Source organism: Chiloscyllium plagiosum, unplaced genomic scaffold (genome assembly GCF_037043375.1).
Source record: "Chiloscyllium plagiosum isolate Xiang-an unplaced genomic scaffold, Cpla_swu_hap1 HiC_scaffold_23, whole genome shotgun sequence".
Lineage (NCBI taxonomy): Eukaryota > Metazoa > Chordata > Chondrichthyes > Orectolobiformes > Hemiscylliidae > Chiloscyllium > Chiloscyllium plagiosum.
Window position 1 is genome coordinate 17,330,031 of NW_028270161.1, and position 18,599 is coordinate 17,348,629.

General features: G+C 40.8%; 1 protein-coding gene across 1 annotated transcript in view; it reads left to right on the forward strand.

Moving 5' to 3' along the window:
* Positions 1-18,599, forward strand: part of col7a1l (collagen type VII alpha 1-like) — a 432,947-nt gene that overhangs the window by 162,050 nt on the left and 252,298 nt on the right. The window contains exons 46-52 of the mRNA XM_087999395.1: positions 105-140; positions 1,618-1,650; positions 1,775-1,819; positions 4,848-4,919; positions 13,553-13,588; positions 13,701-13,736; positions 16,715-16,756. Of these exons, the coding sequence (XP_087855521.1) occupies positions 105-140; positions 1,618-1,650; positions 1,775-1,819; positions 4,848-4,919; positions 13,553-13,588; positions 13,701-13,736; positions 16,715-16,756 (300 nt within the window). The remainder of the gene's footprint in view (positions 1-104; positions 141-1,617; positions 1,651-1,774; positions 1,820-4,847; positions 4,920-13,552; positions 13,589-13,700; positions 13,737-16,714; positions 16,757-18,599) is intronic.

The window sequence follows — 18,599 nt, forward strand, 5'->3', positions numbered from 1 at the left end:
ACTTTGCTTCACTAATTTTATGCGGGCGCTGATGATAGTTCCAGTTATTGGGAAGTTACCCTTTTGTCTCTTAATGACATCCTAATTTCATGTGATTTCTTCAGGGCAATGTTGGTTTATCAGGCCGACCGGGTGAGAAGGTAAGCTCAAATTGTCACTTTCCTTCTTAATGAACCTCTGCTTTCTGTTCTGATGTAAACAATATGTTTTGCAGTGGGTAACCAATAAAGGAGCTAAAGTCTTCTATTTTATTAGGGTGAAATTGGCAAGGAAGGGGAGCAAGGGAAACCTGGAGCTCCAGGAAGCCCAGGGCCAATAGGACTAAGAGGTAAAGATGTAAGTAAAAGTTAACAGCCATGTATCATCTTTAAACAGGAAATCTCACCAACAGAGCACTTCCAGAAAATCACTGGCAGAGAACTGGGGTTACTTTTAATATCTTTTCCATTCATCATTATTGCAACAATGGTGATTGCTTTTTCAGTCACAATGCCCTGTGATCTCTGGAATTCCCTCCTCAAACTCTCAGCCGTATCGCAGCCTGTGATTCATAAGCCAGTTCAGAACACTGTTCTGAAGAAAAATCACTGGACCCAAAATACCAGCTCTCCATGGATGCTGTCGGACCCGCTGTGTTTTTCCAGCAATTTATGTTTTTGTTTCTGATTTCCAGCATCCACCATTCTTTGGTTTTATTTTCAATTAAATTCTCACACTGGCTGGCAAGTTATGACATATGATGTCTCTGTATACACAACTTATTCTCTAGGTTTATTTATTCTTGTGCAAGATACTTCACAAGTCCTGTCTGGAAGCAGATAGTGTCTGTAAATCCCCATCTTCAGTAACATCTGATGATGATGATGTGATGAGGTTCAATGTTTATTCTATGGTGAGTTTCTGACCTCTGGCATGCCTTCAGTATGGAAGAAATGGTAGAACAAGGAGAATAGAGAGAGGGTCAGGTGGAGGACAGGAGGAGATGGAGAGGTGGGAGTGGGAGGATGAAGAGATGAGGAGGCCAAATGAGAAGGGAGGAGGATAGTGGGGGAGATGGAGAGCAGAGGAGAGGAAGAAGGGGCCATGGAGAATACAGGAGACGGTCAGGGAAGAAAAGGCTTGGATGAGGCAAGGAGAGAAAAAGAGAGGAGGAGGAGGAGGGCAAATCCGAAATGTAGATCAGCAACTAGGAAATTGGAAAAGTGCAGAGAAAAATTATTCGGTGCTGCTCTGTATATCACTGAGTGGTTGGATAAAGTGATGAACTAGTAGCGAAGGCTTAGCATGATCATTTACTCAATTGTTCAGTGAATTGAAACTAGGGTTTGTGTTTTAGGTTGTGACTTGGCATTGGGTTTAAAAGCATGACTCAACCCCATAGCATTGGTGAGCAGTCAGTGAGATGGATTTGTCCATTATGGCTAGAGGGTATACTTCTAATCTAGTTAACAACAGCGGGTGGACTTTTGAAGTTGTGGAGCTCATAGGTGGTCCTCTAACACCAGTAGAAGTTGTAGCCTGCAGTTGCAGATAAGGGAGAGAGAAGGTGTCTCCATTTTAAAGAAATCTTCAAAAGGCAAAACTATGATTTTACCCTTGTTGTGTTGTTTTTAACAGGGTATAAAAGGACAGAAAGGCGAACCAGGCAAGGTACTATCAGCTTTTGTCATTTCCATTTTGCTCTCAATAAATATTGTGTTATGCTAACATGTCATTAATGATTTGATCCCTATTGTCATATCAATGCTAACTCACTGGTATAATTTCTAATTAGGGTGAAATGGGTCCTCCAGGTTACTCAGGAGAGCGAGGAATAAGGGTGAGAATTATATCGATACTTCTGAGTTTTGATATTTTAACTGCCATCACTGTGGATAATCTACACTCTTTCTAACTGAAGCAACCACTGGACTGCTTTACGGGCTCTAGGATTTGGTTTTTAACAATTTTTGCAATTGTGGAAATGTGGGTGAGTGTAATATCTGGACTGATTGACAGTGCCAGGTGGCTGCCTGGGAACAGTAATTGAGAATGCAGGAACAGGAGGAGGCCATTCAGCCCCCGAGCCTACTGTGTCATTCAGTTGGATCATAGCCAATCTGTATCTTGATACTATTTACCTGCTTTAATTCTGTATCACTTCGTACCCTTGCCTAACAAAAATAGAGCAGTGATACATCCAGGCAAATCAGTTAATTTCTCTTTTAGCACTGATTGTACCTGTAGGCCCTGCACATTAAATGCATTGAAATTTTGGTATGCTTCATAGCAGTTTTAGAAATAATTCATATTAAGTACAGTACTGAAAGGAAAATATATATCAAAGTCTGTACTTTTCTTGTCAAAGGGAGGATGGAAGAAATGAAAGAAGTTTGAGATCTTTAATTTCCAGGTCTCATTTGAACTTTGTCATTTTTTTTGTGCAACAGCTAAAATATGTGATGAGATTCACTGCATTTTGTCTCTAAGTTGAAGAATTCCGCTAGTAAAGTATCTCCACAAAGCATTGGAATTGAAAACAACACATGCTGGGGATCACAGGATCAGGCAGCATCTATGGAGAGAGATCAAGCTAATGGTTTGAGTCTAGATGACTCTTCATTAGAGCTTAAGTGAAGTGTGGTGAGAATAGTGGGTGTAGTGTGCTGATATAAACTCTGGTTTCCAGCATCTGCAGTCCTCACTTTTGCCCTGATGAGAAAAGATGTTGATAGTTCAGATTAATTAATTGGAATGTGAGAATGGCAGAACAATGGTGTGTCTCCTGCCAGACTTGAGAGGACAATAAGTGGAATTTGGGAAGTGGAGGACATGATTACAAGAAAGGGAAGAAATGTCCATAATTTAAAGGTGTTGAACTCAATATGAAATCCAGAAGACTGTAAAGTGCCTAGTCTGAAGATGAGATGTTGTTCCTCCAGTTTGTGCTGTGATTGACTGGAACACTGCAGCTCGCAGACATGTGGGCATGTGAGCAGGACGCTGTGTTAAAATGACCAGCTACAGGAATGTTGAGGTCCTGCTTGTGCAAAGACAGAGGTGTTCTGCAAAGCGGTCACCCAGTCTGCACTTTGGTTGACAGGGCCCTCAACTTCAACCCACCTGTCACCCATGCTTCTTCCCTTGCCCCTCCCCATCACTCACAACAGTGTGATCAGGTTCCCCTTGTCCTCACCTGTCATCCCACCAGCCTCCGCATTCAAAGGATCATTCTCTGCCATTTCAGGCAATTCCAGTAGAATGACACCACCAAATACCTCTTCCTCTCACTCCCCTGTCCGAATTTCGCAGGGATTGTTCCCTCCGGGAACACCTAGTCCATTCTACAACCGCCAACACCACTTGCCCCCTCTCCTTTCCATGTCACCATAGAAGGTGCAACACCTGCCCCTTCACCTCCTCCCAGCTCACCATCCAAGGGTGGTCTAAGTCTTTCCAGGTATAGCAGCATTTCACCTGTACCTCCTCTAGTCTTGTGTATTATATTTGCTTCATCCAATGTGGCCTACTCAACAATGGAGAAACCAAACGCAGACTGGGTGACTGCTTTGCCTTCTGGACTTAATATTGAGTTTAGCACCTTTAAATTGTGAACATTTCTTCCCTTCTCTTTTAGCTTGTTATCATGTCCTCCCCTCCCCTCATTCCACGTACTGTCCTTTCAAGTCTGGTAGGAGACACCCCATTGTTCTGCCATTCTCACATTCCAATCACTTAATCTGAACTATCAACATATTTTCTCCATCAGCACCCTACACCCACTACCACCACCCCCTGCATCCCAAGCTATTGCTTAAATGTTGTCCCCTCCACAATTCACTTCAGCTCTGACGGAGAATCATCTAGACTTCAAATGTCAGCTTTCTCTGTCTACATAGATGCTGCCTGACCCGCTGTGATATCCAGCATTTATTGTTTTCAGTACAGAGTCTAGCATCTGCAGTAATTTGTTCCCTAGCTTTGGAATTGAATAGGATTCACCCATTGCGAGTAGCTGAGTGGAAATATTTGTAAAGGCATGAATCTTGGATAAGGCATTCAGTGTACAAGTGCTACAGCCACCAGCTGGCTCTGATAATCAATGATGGAATTGGTACCAGGAACTTCAATTGTGGAGGGATTAACAGAGAAATAACTTAGAAAGATCTGCTAAATGACTCTGGGTTTTGTGAGCACAATTTGTTTTATCCATTCAGAGGATAGCGACATCGCGAGTAGGGATGGTCACTTATTGCCCGACTTTATTTACACTCTGTTCTGATAAAAGTCATCCAGCAGAATTGTTAAGTCTCCAAAAATGCGGCTGGATTTGCTGAGTTTGTCCAGACTTTTCTTGTTCTTAATTAAACTCAAACAGGTGGTGGTTCACCTTTTTTCCCTTGAATCACTGGACTCACTACAGAGGCTCCCACAGTTCTGCTAACTGAGGAGTTTTTCTATCGTAACTCAGTGAAAATGAAGGAATGGTTTTATATTTGCAGATCAGGATGGTGTGTGACTTGGAACAGAACTTCCTGATGATTATGTTCCTATGCACCTATTGCTTTTATCTTAGATAATGGTGGTCACAGGTTTGGGAGCTTCTGTTGAAGAAGACTTGGCAAGTTACAAGGCATGATTCAATTGTGCCCAGGACTTGCGGTTCTGAAACTTTAAGCTCTGAGTTTCTGACAGCCAATTTCTCATACTAAGGCCTGATCACTTTTTACATGCCTTCTGATAGTTGGCCAACAGTGATTGATCCTCATCCACCTCAGGAACTGAGGGTGTGGAAAATATAAATCACAAAAATAAAACTAGAAATGCCTGTTAATTTTTTTTTTGCATATTCTTTAACTATTTTGCAGGGACCCTTGGGCCTGCCAGGCCGACCTGGAGAAAAGGGACATAAAGGAGATTCTGGAAACCCTGGAGAGATGGTAAGTCCTAAATTTTTTAAAGTGTACTCCTTCTTGATCAGTGGAAGAGTAAGAGTGCTGTGAAAATATCCCATTGCTCCGTATGCTGAGTGCTTTCTTTCCAACTAGTTGAAGCTGGAGTTAATTACCAGAATCTCTCATCATTAAAGTTCACTCATTTGAACTGGAGACTCAGGCCTAATTGCTCCATCCTGGCCTCAGCTTCTGAACAGCGACCCCGTTCCAGTATCCAGTAAGATGGCAGCAGAATAGGGCTCCTGAGCACAGGGCTCATTCACTCCATCCGCTTTTCTTTTACTTCCTTTTCTTTTTTCTCTTTTCTCTCCTTTTCATTTACTTAACTTTTGTTGTAGAGCTCAGTCGCAGTGACAGCATCAGCGGCTGGGAGCGATCTCAGCATGGACTCGAAGCCTAGTGCTTCTGCAATGATGAGGTGGTCCTAGCATCAACTTATGTCTACTGCAGCGGAGGCGAGTTTTGATTGCCGGCAGCATTTGCGTCTAGTGCAAATTACTGGAGGCAGTGGCAGAAGGGATTTTGGCCCAGCACGAAATCCGGCAGCATTGTCAGCAGCTGCATTGATCCGGTGATGTGAAGCAGACTCAGAGCAGTGGCAGAATTGAGTTTGGGCCAGTGCAGTACCCGATGGCATTAGTGGCGTCTGCACTGGCAAGGACTCATAGTGGCGAGGGCATCAGTGGAAACGAGATGGCGCTGAAGAGTGGCGACTCTTGTTCTAGTAGTGGCAGTGCAACCAAGGGGACTTGTGGTTAGCCACCAGGCACATGGCCCTTGGCACAGCACTTAACAAGAAGGACTGCAAAGTTGAACACTGTTTCTTTATTTTGCTGCCTTGGTGTTCTATGCTTTGGTTTATTTTTCTGCATTTTAAGATGGTGCCAAACGGTGGTGGTACTCTATAACACTTTTCACTATTTTGTGACAAAATACATGTGACAATAATAAATAAATGTTGCATCAACATGACACTTTCCATTGATAGGTTTGAAAACGTTACGAAATATCCCTTAAAAGACAGCAGATGATACATATTCTACAGGGGCTGGACTGATACCTAGTGTGAAAAGGCAAAAAAGTGCATTCTTTCAGAAGAAATGCAAAAACTACAAATTCATCCCCGTTAAACTTTCATTGTGCAATATTCCTGGAAAATGGTCAAAATGGTTGCAAGTAGCTGCTTATACCACTTCTCCACGATTTCCATTCATTCTCTGCCAAAGTTCTTTACAAAGAAGAACCTTGCAAACCTCTAACCTGTTTGTTTCACAATAAAAGACATGAGAGCAATTAAAATCAATATCAAACATGAAGGGAAAGTTTGTCTCTGTGTCAGCTGCAGTACATTCATAAAACTGCTGTTTATAAACATGGTCACCAATTTGTCTGAACATGGGTGCAATTTGTTTTGTAGATGTTATTGGTAAGGGCTAAATTTCTGGTCTATTTCTAATTGTCCTTGTGAACTTTTAAAAGTAGGTCTGGAGTCACACGTAGGCCAGACCAGGCAAGGACCAGGCAATTTTCCTGACTGTGTGGTAATGAGGTCACAAAGTCACCAGTTGAAACAGGATAGATCAAAAAGTGCATATAATAAAATTGAAATGGAATTAGCAGAGACCCTGTTTGATCAGATGATTGAGACAAAGCAGGAGCAAATAGATAACAATGCAGACATCTTTAGCTCAGATAAATTAACTGAGTTACAAGAGAAAGATGAAAATTTAAAGCGGATATATCAAAAGGCATACACAGAAAAGAAATCCAAATGTATCCCTGAATGTTATTACCTTAAAATTTATGTCTTAATAAGGAAATGGAGACTATCACACATTTAGGCAGATGAGAAATCGGCAGAAATTCACCACATCGTATTGCCAGTGGGGTATAGAAAGGAGGTGTTGCGAATGGCACATGAGCTACCACTTGGGGGTCATTTAGGATTGAGGAAAACACAAGTTAAAATACAAAAATATTTTTTGCTGGCCTGGACTGGACAAGGATGTTGTTGAATTTTGCCAGATGTGTCATACATGTCAAGTAATTAGAAAACCACAGGCGGTAATAAAACGCACACCTTTTAATATCTATTCCTGCATTTGAGGAACCTTTTACAAGAGTCTTGATTGATTGCATATGTTCCCTACCTCAAACAAAAAGTGGGACTCAGTATTTGTTAATAATAATGGATATATCGACTAGATTTCTAGAGGCCGTTCCATTACTCAACATCGCAGCTAAAAGGATTCTAGAGGAATTACTCAATTTTTTCACTAGGTATGGACTACCAATAGAGATACAAACAGATCAAGGGTCAAACTTCACATTAAAATTATTCAAGGAAGTTATGGACAGCTTAGGAATAAAACAATTCAAATTTACTGTGTACCATCCAGAATCGCAGGGAGCGTTAGAAAGGTGGCATCAGACCTTAAATACCATGTTGAGGGTTTATAGTCAAGACTATCCAATTGATTAGGATAAGGGAATTCTGTTTGTGCTTTTTACAATAGAGATGCACCAAATGAATCGATCAAATTGAGTCCATTTGAATTGGTTTTTTGGCATGAAGCGAGAGGACTGTTAAAATTCATTAAGGATAAATTAGTAAGTCAGAATTCAGAAACCACACATTTGGACTATGTGTCAAATTTTAGGGAGCGATTAAATAGAGCTGGGGAATTGGCTAGACAGCATTTAAAAGTATTGCAGCATGCAATGAAACAGGAAGCAGACAAGAAATCTAAAATTAGCAATTTTGCTATTGGGGACATTGTATTACTGTTACTTCCAGTGATAGGTGAACCTTTAAAAGCAAGGTTTAGTGGACCTGATCAAGTCGAAACAAAATTGAGTGAGGTGAACTACTTGATAGAGACTCCAGACAGAAAGAAATCTCACCGTGTGTCATGTGAATATGCTCAAAAGGTACTTTGACAGGAAAGGCAAGCAACAGAAGAATGTGTTATTGATTACAACACAGAGGGATGAGCCAAGTTCAGAGGATTCTGAATTGAACATTCCTCAAATTAAATGGGACAATGAGGAAGTTGTCAAAAATTGGGATAAGGTTTTGAGTTACCTTCCCGAGAAAATCGAAAGACCCAAAAGAGTTATTACTATCACATGGAATGATATGTGGAAATAAGCTGGGAAGTACTAACCTAATTATGCACGATGAAGATAAAGGAGATGCTGTTCTGATTAAGCAATATCCTTATAGGCATAACCCTCTAAAGTTGGCACAGATTGAAAAGGAGATTGAACGCATGCTTCAAGACATAATCAAAGTGAATTACAGTGACGGGAGCTCACCCATAATAATGGTGCCAAACACAGATGGTACCCAACGGTTATGTGTGGACTATCACAAAGTCAATGCAGTTACAAAGACTGATGCATATCCGATTCTGTGTTTGGAAGATTATGTTGAGAAGGTAGGACAAGCAACTTGTATTTCTAAGTTGGACTTGCTCAGAGGATACTGGCAGGTACCTTTGTCAGAAAGAGCAAAGGCAATTTTGGCTTTCATAATGCCAAATGGACTGTATCAATTTAAAGTCATGCAATTTGACATGAAAAATGCGCCAGCCACATTTCAGAGACTAATCAATTAATAAGGTCATTGCCGGATTGTCCAACTGTGTCGTTTATATAGATGACCTGGTGAGTTTTAGTCACACATGGAAGGAACATTTACAACATTTATCAGACTTGTTTAATCGACTTCAGAAGGCAGGCTTGGTGATAAATCTAGCTAAAAGTGAATTTGCCAAAGCCCGAGTCACCTTCCTGAACCATGTTATTGGACATAGACAAGTGGCCTCAGGGAATGCAAGAACAAAGGTAATTGGGGAGTTTCCCATGCCATTGACAAAAAGAGCAGTACTGCAATTCCTGGGATTGAGTGGATTTTGTCAAACAATTGTACCAAATTTTAGTAGTGTGGCTGCTCCAATCACTGAATTGCTAAAGAAACGCAAGACGTTTCAGTGGACAGTGAACTGTCAGAAGGCATTTGACAGACTGAAAGCTGTGTTAACCACTGCCCCGGTAGAAGCCACACCTAATTATGCAAAGCAATTCAAGGTGGCTGTTGATACAATTGATGTGGGTGTCGACGCTGTGCTCTTGCAAGAAGACAACAAGAAGATAGAAAGACCTATCAGGTATTTCTCCAGGAAGTTGAACATTCATCAGCAAAGATATTCAACAGTTCAGAGGAGACTTTGAGCTTGGTGTTGGCTTACAATATTTCAGTGTTTATGTTAGCTGCTACATATCTGAGACAATCATATATGCTAATCATAACCCATTTAAGTTTGTGGAGAAATTGAAGGACAAAAATGCAAGACTTTTTGGTGGAGCCTGTTGTTACAGCCATTCAATTTGAAACTTTGCATGTAGCTGGACGAGAAAACGTGATTGACAAAGCATTGTTGAAACATGAATGAGAAACGGAGGTGTTCGGTGGCAGGAGTACAACAGACTAAAGTGGAATGTAGTTGTGCGTGTTTGTATGTTTATAGTCAATGTAGTGTATATGTGTCTTTTAGAATACTAACCACTTTTTAAGGGGTTTTAACTGAAGCTATCTTTGGATATTGATAGTTAATTGTTTTAAAGGGGGGAGGTGTGACAAAGCTGTTCTTTTAACAAGATTGTGCTGTCCTTGTTTTTTTTTCAGAGAGGTTGTAAATGAGGGGTTCTGTAAAGTCTGAGTTTGGATGGATTTTAGGGCCCATTCATTTATAGCTAACAGATACTGCCTCAGGCAGAAGGCTTTCAAGTTTAAAACAAACACTCTTATAAGAAAGGGGACTGACAGGGTCTCGCAGCTCAGCTATTCTCTGGTTTGGTTTTAATGCAGCAGTGTGTGTGTGTGTGTGTGTGTGTGTGTGTGTGTGTGTGTGTGTGAAGAAAGGCTGCTGGACCCTCTTTCGCTGCCTTCTCTCCTGCAAGGACTATTTGATTTTTCCTTTTGTGCCAAGGGATGTTTACAGGGATTGTTGCAAGTATTTTGGAACTACGTCATTAAGTTGGAATAGTCTGTTGGGTTTTTGGATAGGATAAGTTACTTGGTATTCTGTTTTCTGTTCTGTGTTTCATTTAGTAATCTTGTAAATAAATTCTGTTTTATTTAAAACTAAGTCATTTGACCAGCTGATTCTCACCTGGAATATCCACTGTACACTTGCTTAAATCAAACAGTGAAGTCAGGATCTGGGCTACCTTCTTGAAATGTTTTGAGGGGTCTGGCCTGATCCATAATAGATGGTAATAATATGCTTTTGTTAAATGTGGAAGACAATGGAATATAGAAACTGAAAAGGAAGATAAAAATTAAAACTAAAAAGCAAATAGAGTTAAACGGCTGAATTTTATCATTGGTTCAGGAATAATGAGCCATGCAATTTCCCAATGTCAGAATTCTGAATGAAACACATATATTACTTTCCCCATAGGAGTCCAAATGGTGTTGGAGCCATGTCTCCTGAAACAGACCTAGAATGGAAACAGAGGCAGACAGGTGGCAGGTCTGGCAGGTTAGAAGTTTCCATTCACTGGAATGTTAGCCCAATTCTGTAGATGACTGTTGGGCCCTTCATTGCCTGACATCCTGCCTCCATTGGAGAAAGTGAGGATTGCAGATGCTGGAACTCAGAGTCAGAGTGTAGTGTTGGAAAAGCACAGCTGGTCAGGCAGCATCCCAGGAGCAGGAATCAGAAACCTGATGAAGGGCTTTTGCCCAAACATCGATTCTCATGCTCCTTGGATGCAGCCTGACCTGCTGTGTTTTTCCAGCACTACACTCTCAATCCTGCCTCCATACTCGCTTATATGTCCTATTCCCCTCCATATCAGGTCCATGCTCAAACCTCATGCTTCCTCCATCCCTTCATGCCACTTCCATTGATACTTATCCAATATACCTATTATACACAGAATTTCATGAGCCTTTATAGGAAAGTCTTTGAAGCACTCATAAAAATATAAAACAAAACTCCATTCACATCCCCCTTGAAAAATACTGTTCCTTTTGGAAGTTCATAGAAATGCTAATCAAATATACTGCCAGTCTAACTATGCTTGTGAAAGATTCTCCCCTGTGAAAGGTTTATAAATCTGTCAAAATAAACAGATTGCTTTCAAACAGTTCTTCAATTAAATTGAATTGCCATTAGCTTCTTATAAAACTGCCAATCAACCTACGTTCACAGTCCTCTTCACAGCCACGTAAACAACCCCTGCTGAACTAAATTATTGCTGAGGTTTGAAAGTCAGTACCACATTTATTATAAGATTCTATTGTAAACTGATTAAGCAAACCCTCTAGAGTTCAGCACAATAGAGTTTTTGAAGTTACCTGACCAGATGGCCAGACATGCTATCAGTTTTTTTCAAAGGTTTAACAGATGAACATGCAATCAAAGAAGTCTAGTTTTTCAAAGACTCAATAAATGTGTGAACTTTAACTGAGTATAAAAATCAAAACAATGTGTCTAGATGTCACATCAAAATCAGATTTACAATACTGTTGAATGCAGAAGACCCTTTAATTCACTGGATAAAACACTCTAACGTGACATTAGCTGGTTGATTTAATGGCCTCTTACCTTTTGAGGACATAGCTCAAGATCAATTAATACATTAAAAAAAACTTGAATTATCATACACCATTTCATCACAGTATTAGAAATTGACAAGAGCTTTTACACATACTGGTCAAAATGTTCACCACTCCATAAGATGTTTCGCCCAAGCTTCACAAGCTAAATAAACAGCATGCTTCACATTGATGTCACTTTGATGAAGATATCTATTTCTAGGAAATTCACAACTGATCAAGACTGAGCCCAGTAACAATGTGACTGAGAGTTAGGTTGCCACCTTCTAAAATTTCCATGACAATTAAAGTGGGAGAATCAGGTGGGAAATTTTGAATTTAAAGTTTTCCCCTGCCTGAATATATACAGTTACTGATATGTTTGTACAGCATTGGGACAGAAGAATATAGCCCAATGTGGTCAATTATTTTTTTTAAATCCTATTAAAAATTGTATTTAATAAACAGTCCCCTACTTACTTTTTCAACAAACAGGAACTTGTCAACTTTTCAACAAACTTGTCTCTATCAGTTTTTCATTTGTCTTTGAGACCTTTGAACTAAGTCACTAACTATAAGATGATCACTCTGAAATTCAACAGGGAATTCAAGAGAATCATCTTTACCCAGAAGGTAGTTTGAATATGGAACTTATGACCCTAAAGTTTATTTGAAATGAATAGTGTAGATAATTTTATGGAGTGGCCAGATAAATAAATGAAAAGGAAGGAATCAAAGACAATGCTGATAGGATTAAATGAACATGAATGGGTGCAGCCTCTTGTGCATACATGGCAGCCTGAGCCAATTGTGACTGAATGGCCTGATGTTGAGTGACAGATATTTTGTAATTTGGAAAAACAATCTTTAGTTGCAGAAAACGCATAACTTCTAACATAATAGTGTATTAATTAAAATGTGTTTTGCATAATTTGCTGCAGAAAACCTGAGCAAAACAAGTTATTTCAGGAGGGGGATATTCTGTCTTCAGTCTGAGCAGACGTTGGTCCTATTTCTAAATTGGTGGGACTCTTTAGTTTCTCGGCCTAAACTGCAGCCCACCCTGAAAATTTTAGATGAGTTTCAAATTAGATGGCCAAAGGCCAAGGACTGTCCTCTGGGAATTTTCCAGTAATCTCCAGGACACTTTTACAAGCAGCCAGGGAGAAGAATCACTGAGACACCAAATACAATTGTGTGTTTAATTTACTTTTTTGGAACAGTGATGAAAATGTTAGAAATTGTGAAAAAGGCCGACTATCAAGTATTATTAAATAGGTTAATAAAGAACTTTTTCACTTTCTGACTAGCATGGAAATCTCCAATCTCCAATTCATTCAGCCTGCTCTGCCAATTGTAAGATCAAGGTCCAATATCAGGCCAGCCTTAAATCTTCCTGGGTGCTGCACCTGGACCCAGAGACTCCATCTTATTTGCTTCTTTCAACCTTTGGGACTATTTCCTCAAAAAGTAAACATAAATTCCAGATATTACTATGAAACAGCAAGTCATGGGTTGGCTGTTCTGGAAATGTGAATGTTTGCTCCAGCTTCGTTCAATATTAGATGAAAGCATTGAAAGGTGGTTAGCCTGGGGAAACCAAAATTCCTTGGGATAGTCTAAAAATTAAGGCAATCTTGACTGGTGAAAGGGCCAGCACAGATACAATAGGGCAAACGGACCTCCTCTACCCCTTGTGCTGTAAGATTCTTTTCAAGAGATTTGCAAAATGCTCAGTTATTGGGCATGGTTGTCTAAAGATTCCAGTGTCACACTCCTTGGTGAGCATTGGGAATACATGTGGCAAAGTTACCATCTTTCGTGCTGCAACTTTGTGTGTAATAATTTGAAAGGATGGAAGATAGTGGTTTGGAAAATGAAATGAAATGTGGTCCTCATATACATCAGTGTGCTGGGCAGCAGAACTTGCACCCCGTATAGCAGTAAGAAATGAAATAATCAATTATATTTCAAATAATAATCAATTACTTTTGCTTTTTTTTTTCAGGGAACAATTGGTCCAAAGGGACAAAAAGGAGATACAGTAGGTTCTTTACAAACATTAATTCCCTCTGGATCCAGTCTAATCTAAATGGACAAAGCTAAAGTTAATAGGTTTGTCACTTGTGTACTAAATGGAATCTGTATCATTGCAGGGAAGGCCAGGACTGCCTGGGCCACCTGGATCAAATGTAAGTTTTTGTACAAAAAATTAATGAATAAATCTAGATGTACAGACCAGAGACTCACAACTTTCTGAGAGACAACTGGAACTCCCAGATTGTCTCAGTATGTGTAATTAGGTAGTAGCATAATCAGTCAGCAGTATGAGACTCACCAGCATAGCAGAACTGAATAGGTGGTACTGACTGGGAGAGATCATTGGGTGGGGTCATAAAACACCATAGACTGTATAAGCACTCATATTTCTTTATTGCATTCTTTCCCAAGTAACTATATAGTTCTGCTTTAAATGTTATTGACACAGCCCATTTCTTGGAGAGTCCATGCGCCCACTAGATTTAAAGGTCTGAGATGGTGCAACTATCAGAAAATGTAGACAAGATGTGGGACTCTTTTCTCCTGAAAAGAGAGGGTTATGAGATAACCTGATAAAGGTCTTTAAAAAAGTAAGGCTTTGATATGGTAAATGTCAAGAAGATGTATTTAAACTTTGTCAGTGATGGTGGAATCCTGAGGCAACCCCATTTCAGCCAGTGGCAGAATCCTGGGAGCAAATTGCCAATTAATAGGCTGTTTCTAGGGCCACTGTTTGATTAAGGATGGCAGCTCATTGGCCCCTCTGGTCCAACCACAGGTCTAGCAGCTCAGAAGCCTAACAATGCCACCATTAATGAGGCCATTGCTACTGCTGCAACATTAGGGAGAAAGCACATTAATGGTTGGGAGAAACTGCAGGAAAGTCTTGGCAGTTGGGGTAGGAGCTGGTGTCCTGGTGCACATGTTTGCTAAGAGGTTGGCTATTAGCACAGGGGGCATCGTCCCGAGTCATAGAGTAGTCATAAAGGAGATTATGAGAGGTGGCATGGTGGCTCAGTGAAGCACTGCTGCCTCACAGTGCCAGGGACCCGGGTTTGGTCCCATCCTCAGGTGACTGACTGTGGGTTCATCCCACAGTCTGAAGATGTGCAGGCCAGGTAGATTAGCCACAGGAAATGCAGGGATAGGATAAGGGGGTGGATCTGGGTGGGCTGCTGTTTGGAGGGTCAGATTGGACTCGATGGGCTGAACAGCCTGCTTCCCCTATAGGGATTCTATGAGAGGTGTAAGAGAACAAAGAGTTTAGAGTGATTTGAATGTGGAGCTTACTACTACAGAATTAATGCAGATGAGTTGCACACTATATTTAAGTGGGAACTAGATAAGTGCATGAGGGAAAAAGAAATAGCATAATATGCTGACAGACTTTGATGAAGGTGGGTGGAAGGAAGCTTGTGTGGAACATAAACACTGGCATGGAACAGTTCGGCACTGCTTCTGTGCTGCATATTCTATGTAATCCCATGTTACCTTCTGAATAATGGTGTTTATGCTGAAGTGATGTGTTCACCTTCCCTGTTGTGGATTTGACCATGTTCCTTATGTAAATGTTTTTTTGTAGAGTCATAGGATCATAGAGATTTACAGCACAGAAACAGACCCTTTGGTCTAACTCATCCACGCCAACCAGATATCCTAAATTAACCTAGTCCCATTTGCGAGCATTTGGCTCATGTCCCTCTGAAGCCTTCCTGTTCATGTACCCATCGTGCCTTTTAAATGTTGTAATTGTACCAGCCTCCATCTGGAAGGTCATTCCATAAACCCTCTGTGTGAAAACGTTGCCCCTTAGGTGCCTTTCAAATCTTTCTCCTCTCACCCTAAACCTATGCCTCTAGTTCTGGATTCCCCAACCTGGGAAAATACCTTGTCTATTTATCCTATCCATGCCCCTCATGATTTTATAAACCTCCATAAGGTCACCTCTCAGCCTCCAAAGCTCCAGGGAAAACAGCCCCAGCCTGTTCAATCTCTCTCTATAGCTCAAACCCTCCAACCCAAACAACATCATTATAAATATTTTCTGAATCCTTTCAAGTTTCACAACGTCCTTCCTATAGGAGAGTCACCAGAATTGCACACAATATTCCAAAAGTAGCTGAACCAATGTCCTGTATAGCCTCAACATGACCTCCCAACTCCACACTCAATGCTCTGTTCAATAAGGGAAAAAATACCAAATGCCATCTTCACTACCTGCAACTCCACTTTCAAGGAACTATGAACCTGCACTCCGAGGTCTCTTTGTTCAGCAACACTACCCAGGACATTACCATTAAATGTATTCGTCCTGCCCTGAAGTACCTTTCCAAAATGTAGCACCTCACACTTATCTAAACTACACTCCATCTGCCACTCCTCGGCTCATTGGCCCATCTCATCAAGATGCCATCATTTTCTCAGGTAAACTTCACTGTCCCCTACAACTCCAATTTTGCTGTCATCTGCAAACTTACTAATTGTACTTCCTAAGTTCACATCCAAATCATTTATATAAATGATGAAAAGCAAAGGACCCAGCATCGATACTTGTGGCACACCACTGGTCACAGAACTCCAGTCTGAAAAGCAACCCTCCACCACCACCCTCGGTCCTCTACCTTCAAGTCTCTTCTGTATCCAAATAGCTAGTTCTCCCTATATTCCATGAGATATAACCTTGCTAACCAGTCTACCATGAGGAATTGTGTTAAACGCTTTACTGAACTCCATATAGATCACGCCCATCACTCTGTCCTCATCAATCTTTTTTGTGACTTCTTAAAATAACTCAATCAAGTTAGTGAGACATGATTTCCCACCCACAAAGCGGTGTTGACTATGCCTAATCAGTCCTTGCCTTTCCAAATATGTGTAAATCCTATCCCTCTGGATTCCCTCCAACAACTTGCCCACCACTAATGTCAGGCTCACTGGTCGAGAGTTCCCTGGTTTTTCTTTATCACCTTTCCTAAACAGTGGCACTATGTTACCCAATCTCCAGTCTTCAGCACCTCACCGGTGACAATCAATGACACAAATCTCTCAGCAAGTAGTTTTGCCTTCATTTCAGTTTTGATCTTTCAGTTCATTGGTGACTAATTTCTTGATCTTCTCATTCACATTTCAGGTGACCTTCAAAAACAATAGCATTATTATTAAAGGCGAAAAGGTAAAAGGGAAATAGGCTTTTAATGCAAGTTTTTGTATAATTCATAACCATGTGGTGGGCAAGAAATGTCAGAGCTGGTTTATGTCACATCCTACGTGATGATGAATGGGAGTTGAATTGTACATTAATTTACAGAACAATCCTTCATATTGACCCCAGTTCTTCAACAAGGTGCCACACAAGGGGCTGCTGCATAAGATAAAGATGCATGGCATTATGGGTAAAATATGAGCATGGATAGAGGATTGATTCACTAACAGGAAGCAAAGAATGAGGATAAATGAGTGCTATTTTGGTTGGCAATCAGTAACTACTGGTGAGCCTCAGGGATCAGTGTTGGGACCGCAATTATTCAAAATTTATATAGATGATTTGGAGTTGGGGCCCACGTGTAGTGTGTCAAAGTTTGCAGATGCCACTAAAATGTGTGGCAGACCAAAGTGTGCAGAGGCCTGTGAAACTTTGCAGAGGAACATAGATACTTAAAGTGAGTGAGCAAAGGTCTGGCAGATGGAGTACAATGTTAATAAATGTGAAGTCATCCATTTTGGTAGGAGTAACAGTAAAAAATATTATTACTTGAATGGTTGCAAGGGACCTGGGTATCCTTGTGCATGAATCACAGAGATGGAAATGTGTTGCTGGAAAAGCACAGCAGGTCAGGCAGCATCTAGGGAAGAGGAGAATCGACGTTTTGGGCATTAGCCCTTCTTCAGGAAAGCCCTGAAGAAGGGCTAATGCCCGAAACGTCGATTCTCCTGTTCCCTAGATGCTGCCTGACCTGCTGCGCTTTTCCAGCAACACATTTCCATCTCTGATCTCCAGCATCTGCAGACCTCACTTTCTCCTCATGAATCACAGAGGGTTGGTCTGCAGGTAAAACAAGTCATTAAGAAGGCAAATAGAATTTTGTCCTTCATTGCTAAAGGGATTGAATTTAAAAGTAGGGAGGTTATGTTGCAGGGTGCTGGTGAGGCCACACCTGGATTGTTGCATGCAGTTTTGGTTTCCTTACTTGATAAAGGATGTACTGGCAATAGAGGGGGTGCAAAGGAAGTTCACTAGGTTGATTCTGGACTTGAGGGGGTTGGCTTATGAGGACAGACTATATAGACTGGGATTATATTCATTGGAATTTAGAAGAATGAGAGGGGATCTTATGGAACACATAAAACTGTGAAGGGAATAGGTAAGATAGAAGTAGAGAGGATGTTTCCACAGTCAAGTGAAACTGGGACAAGAGGGCATAGCCTCAAAATTAGGGGGAGCAGATTTAGAACTGAATTGGGAAGGAACTTCTTCTCCCAGAGGATTGTAAATCTATGGAATTCCCTGCCCAGGAAAGTGGTTGACTCTACTTCAGTAAATGTTTTTAAAACTAAGTTAGCTTTTATTTGAACAATAAAGGAAACGGTGAGAGCACGAGTAAGTGGAGCTGAGTCCATGAAAAGATCAGCCATGATCTTATGGAATGGCGGAGCAGGCTCAAAGGACCGGTGGTGTATTCCTGCTCCTAGTTCTTATGTTCTTATGTTATTGGCCCGGACAGAGTTAACTATTTCAGGAATCATATGTGCACCTACCTGACTGACATAGAAGCAGAGAATCACGCAGCACTGAAACAGACCATTTAGTCTGCCTTCCACGTGCTGGCAGTTCAAAAAATTGAATTATTTTGAAAAAAAGCAACAATTGTTTTTTTGTTTATAATCCTGAAAGCTATCTCTAACTCCCTCCGAAAATCATTTCTGAAATCAACTGTTACAGGCTTTTCAGGTATAGAGTTCCATATCCCAGAAACTGAGTCAAACTTCTCTTCTAGATCTTATTCCAATGACATCAG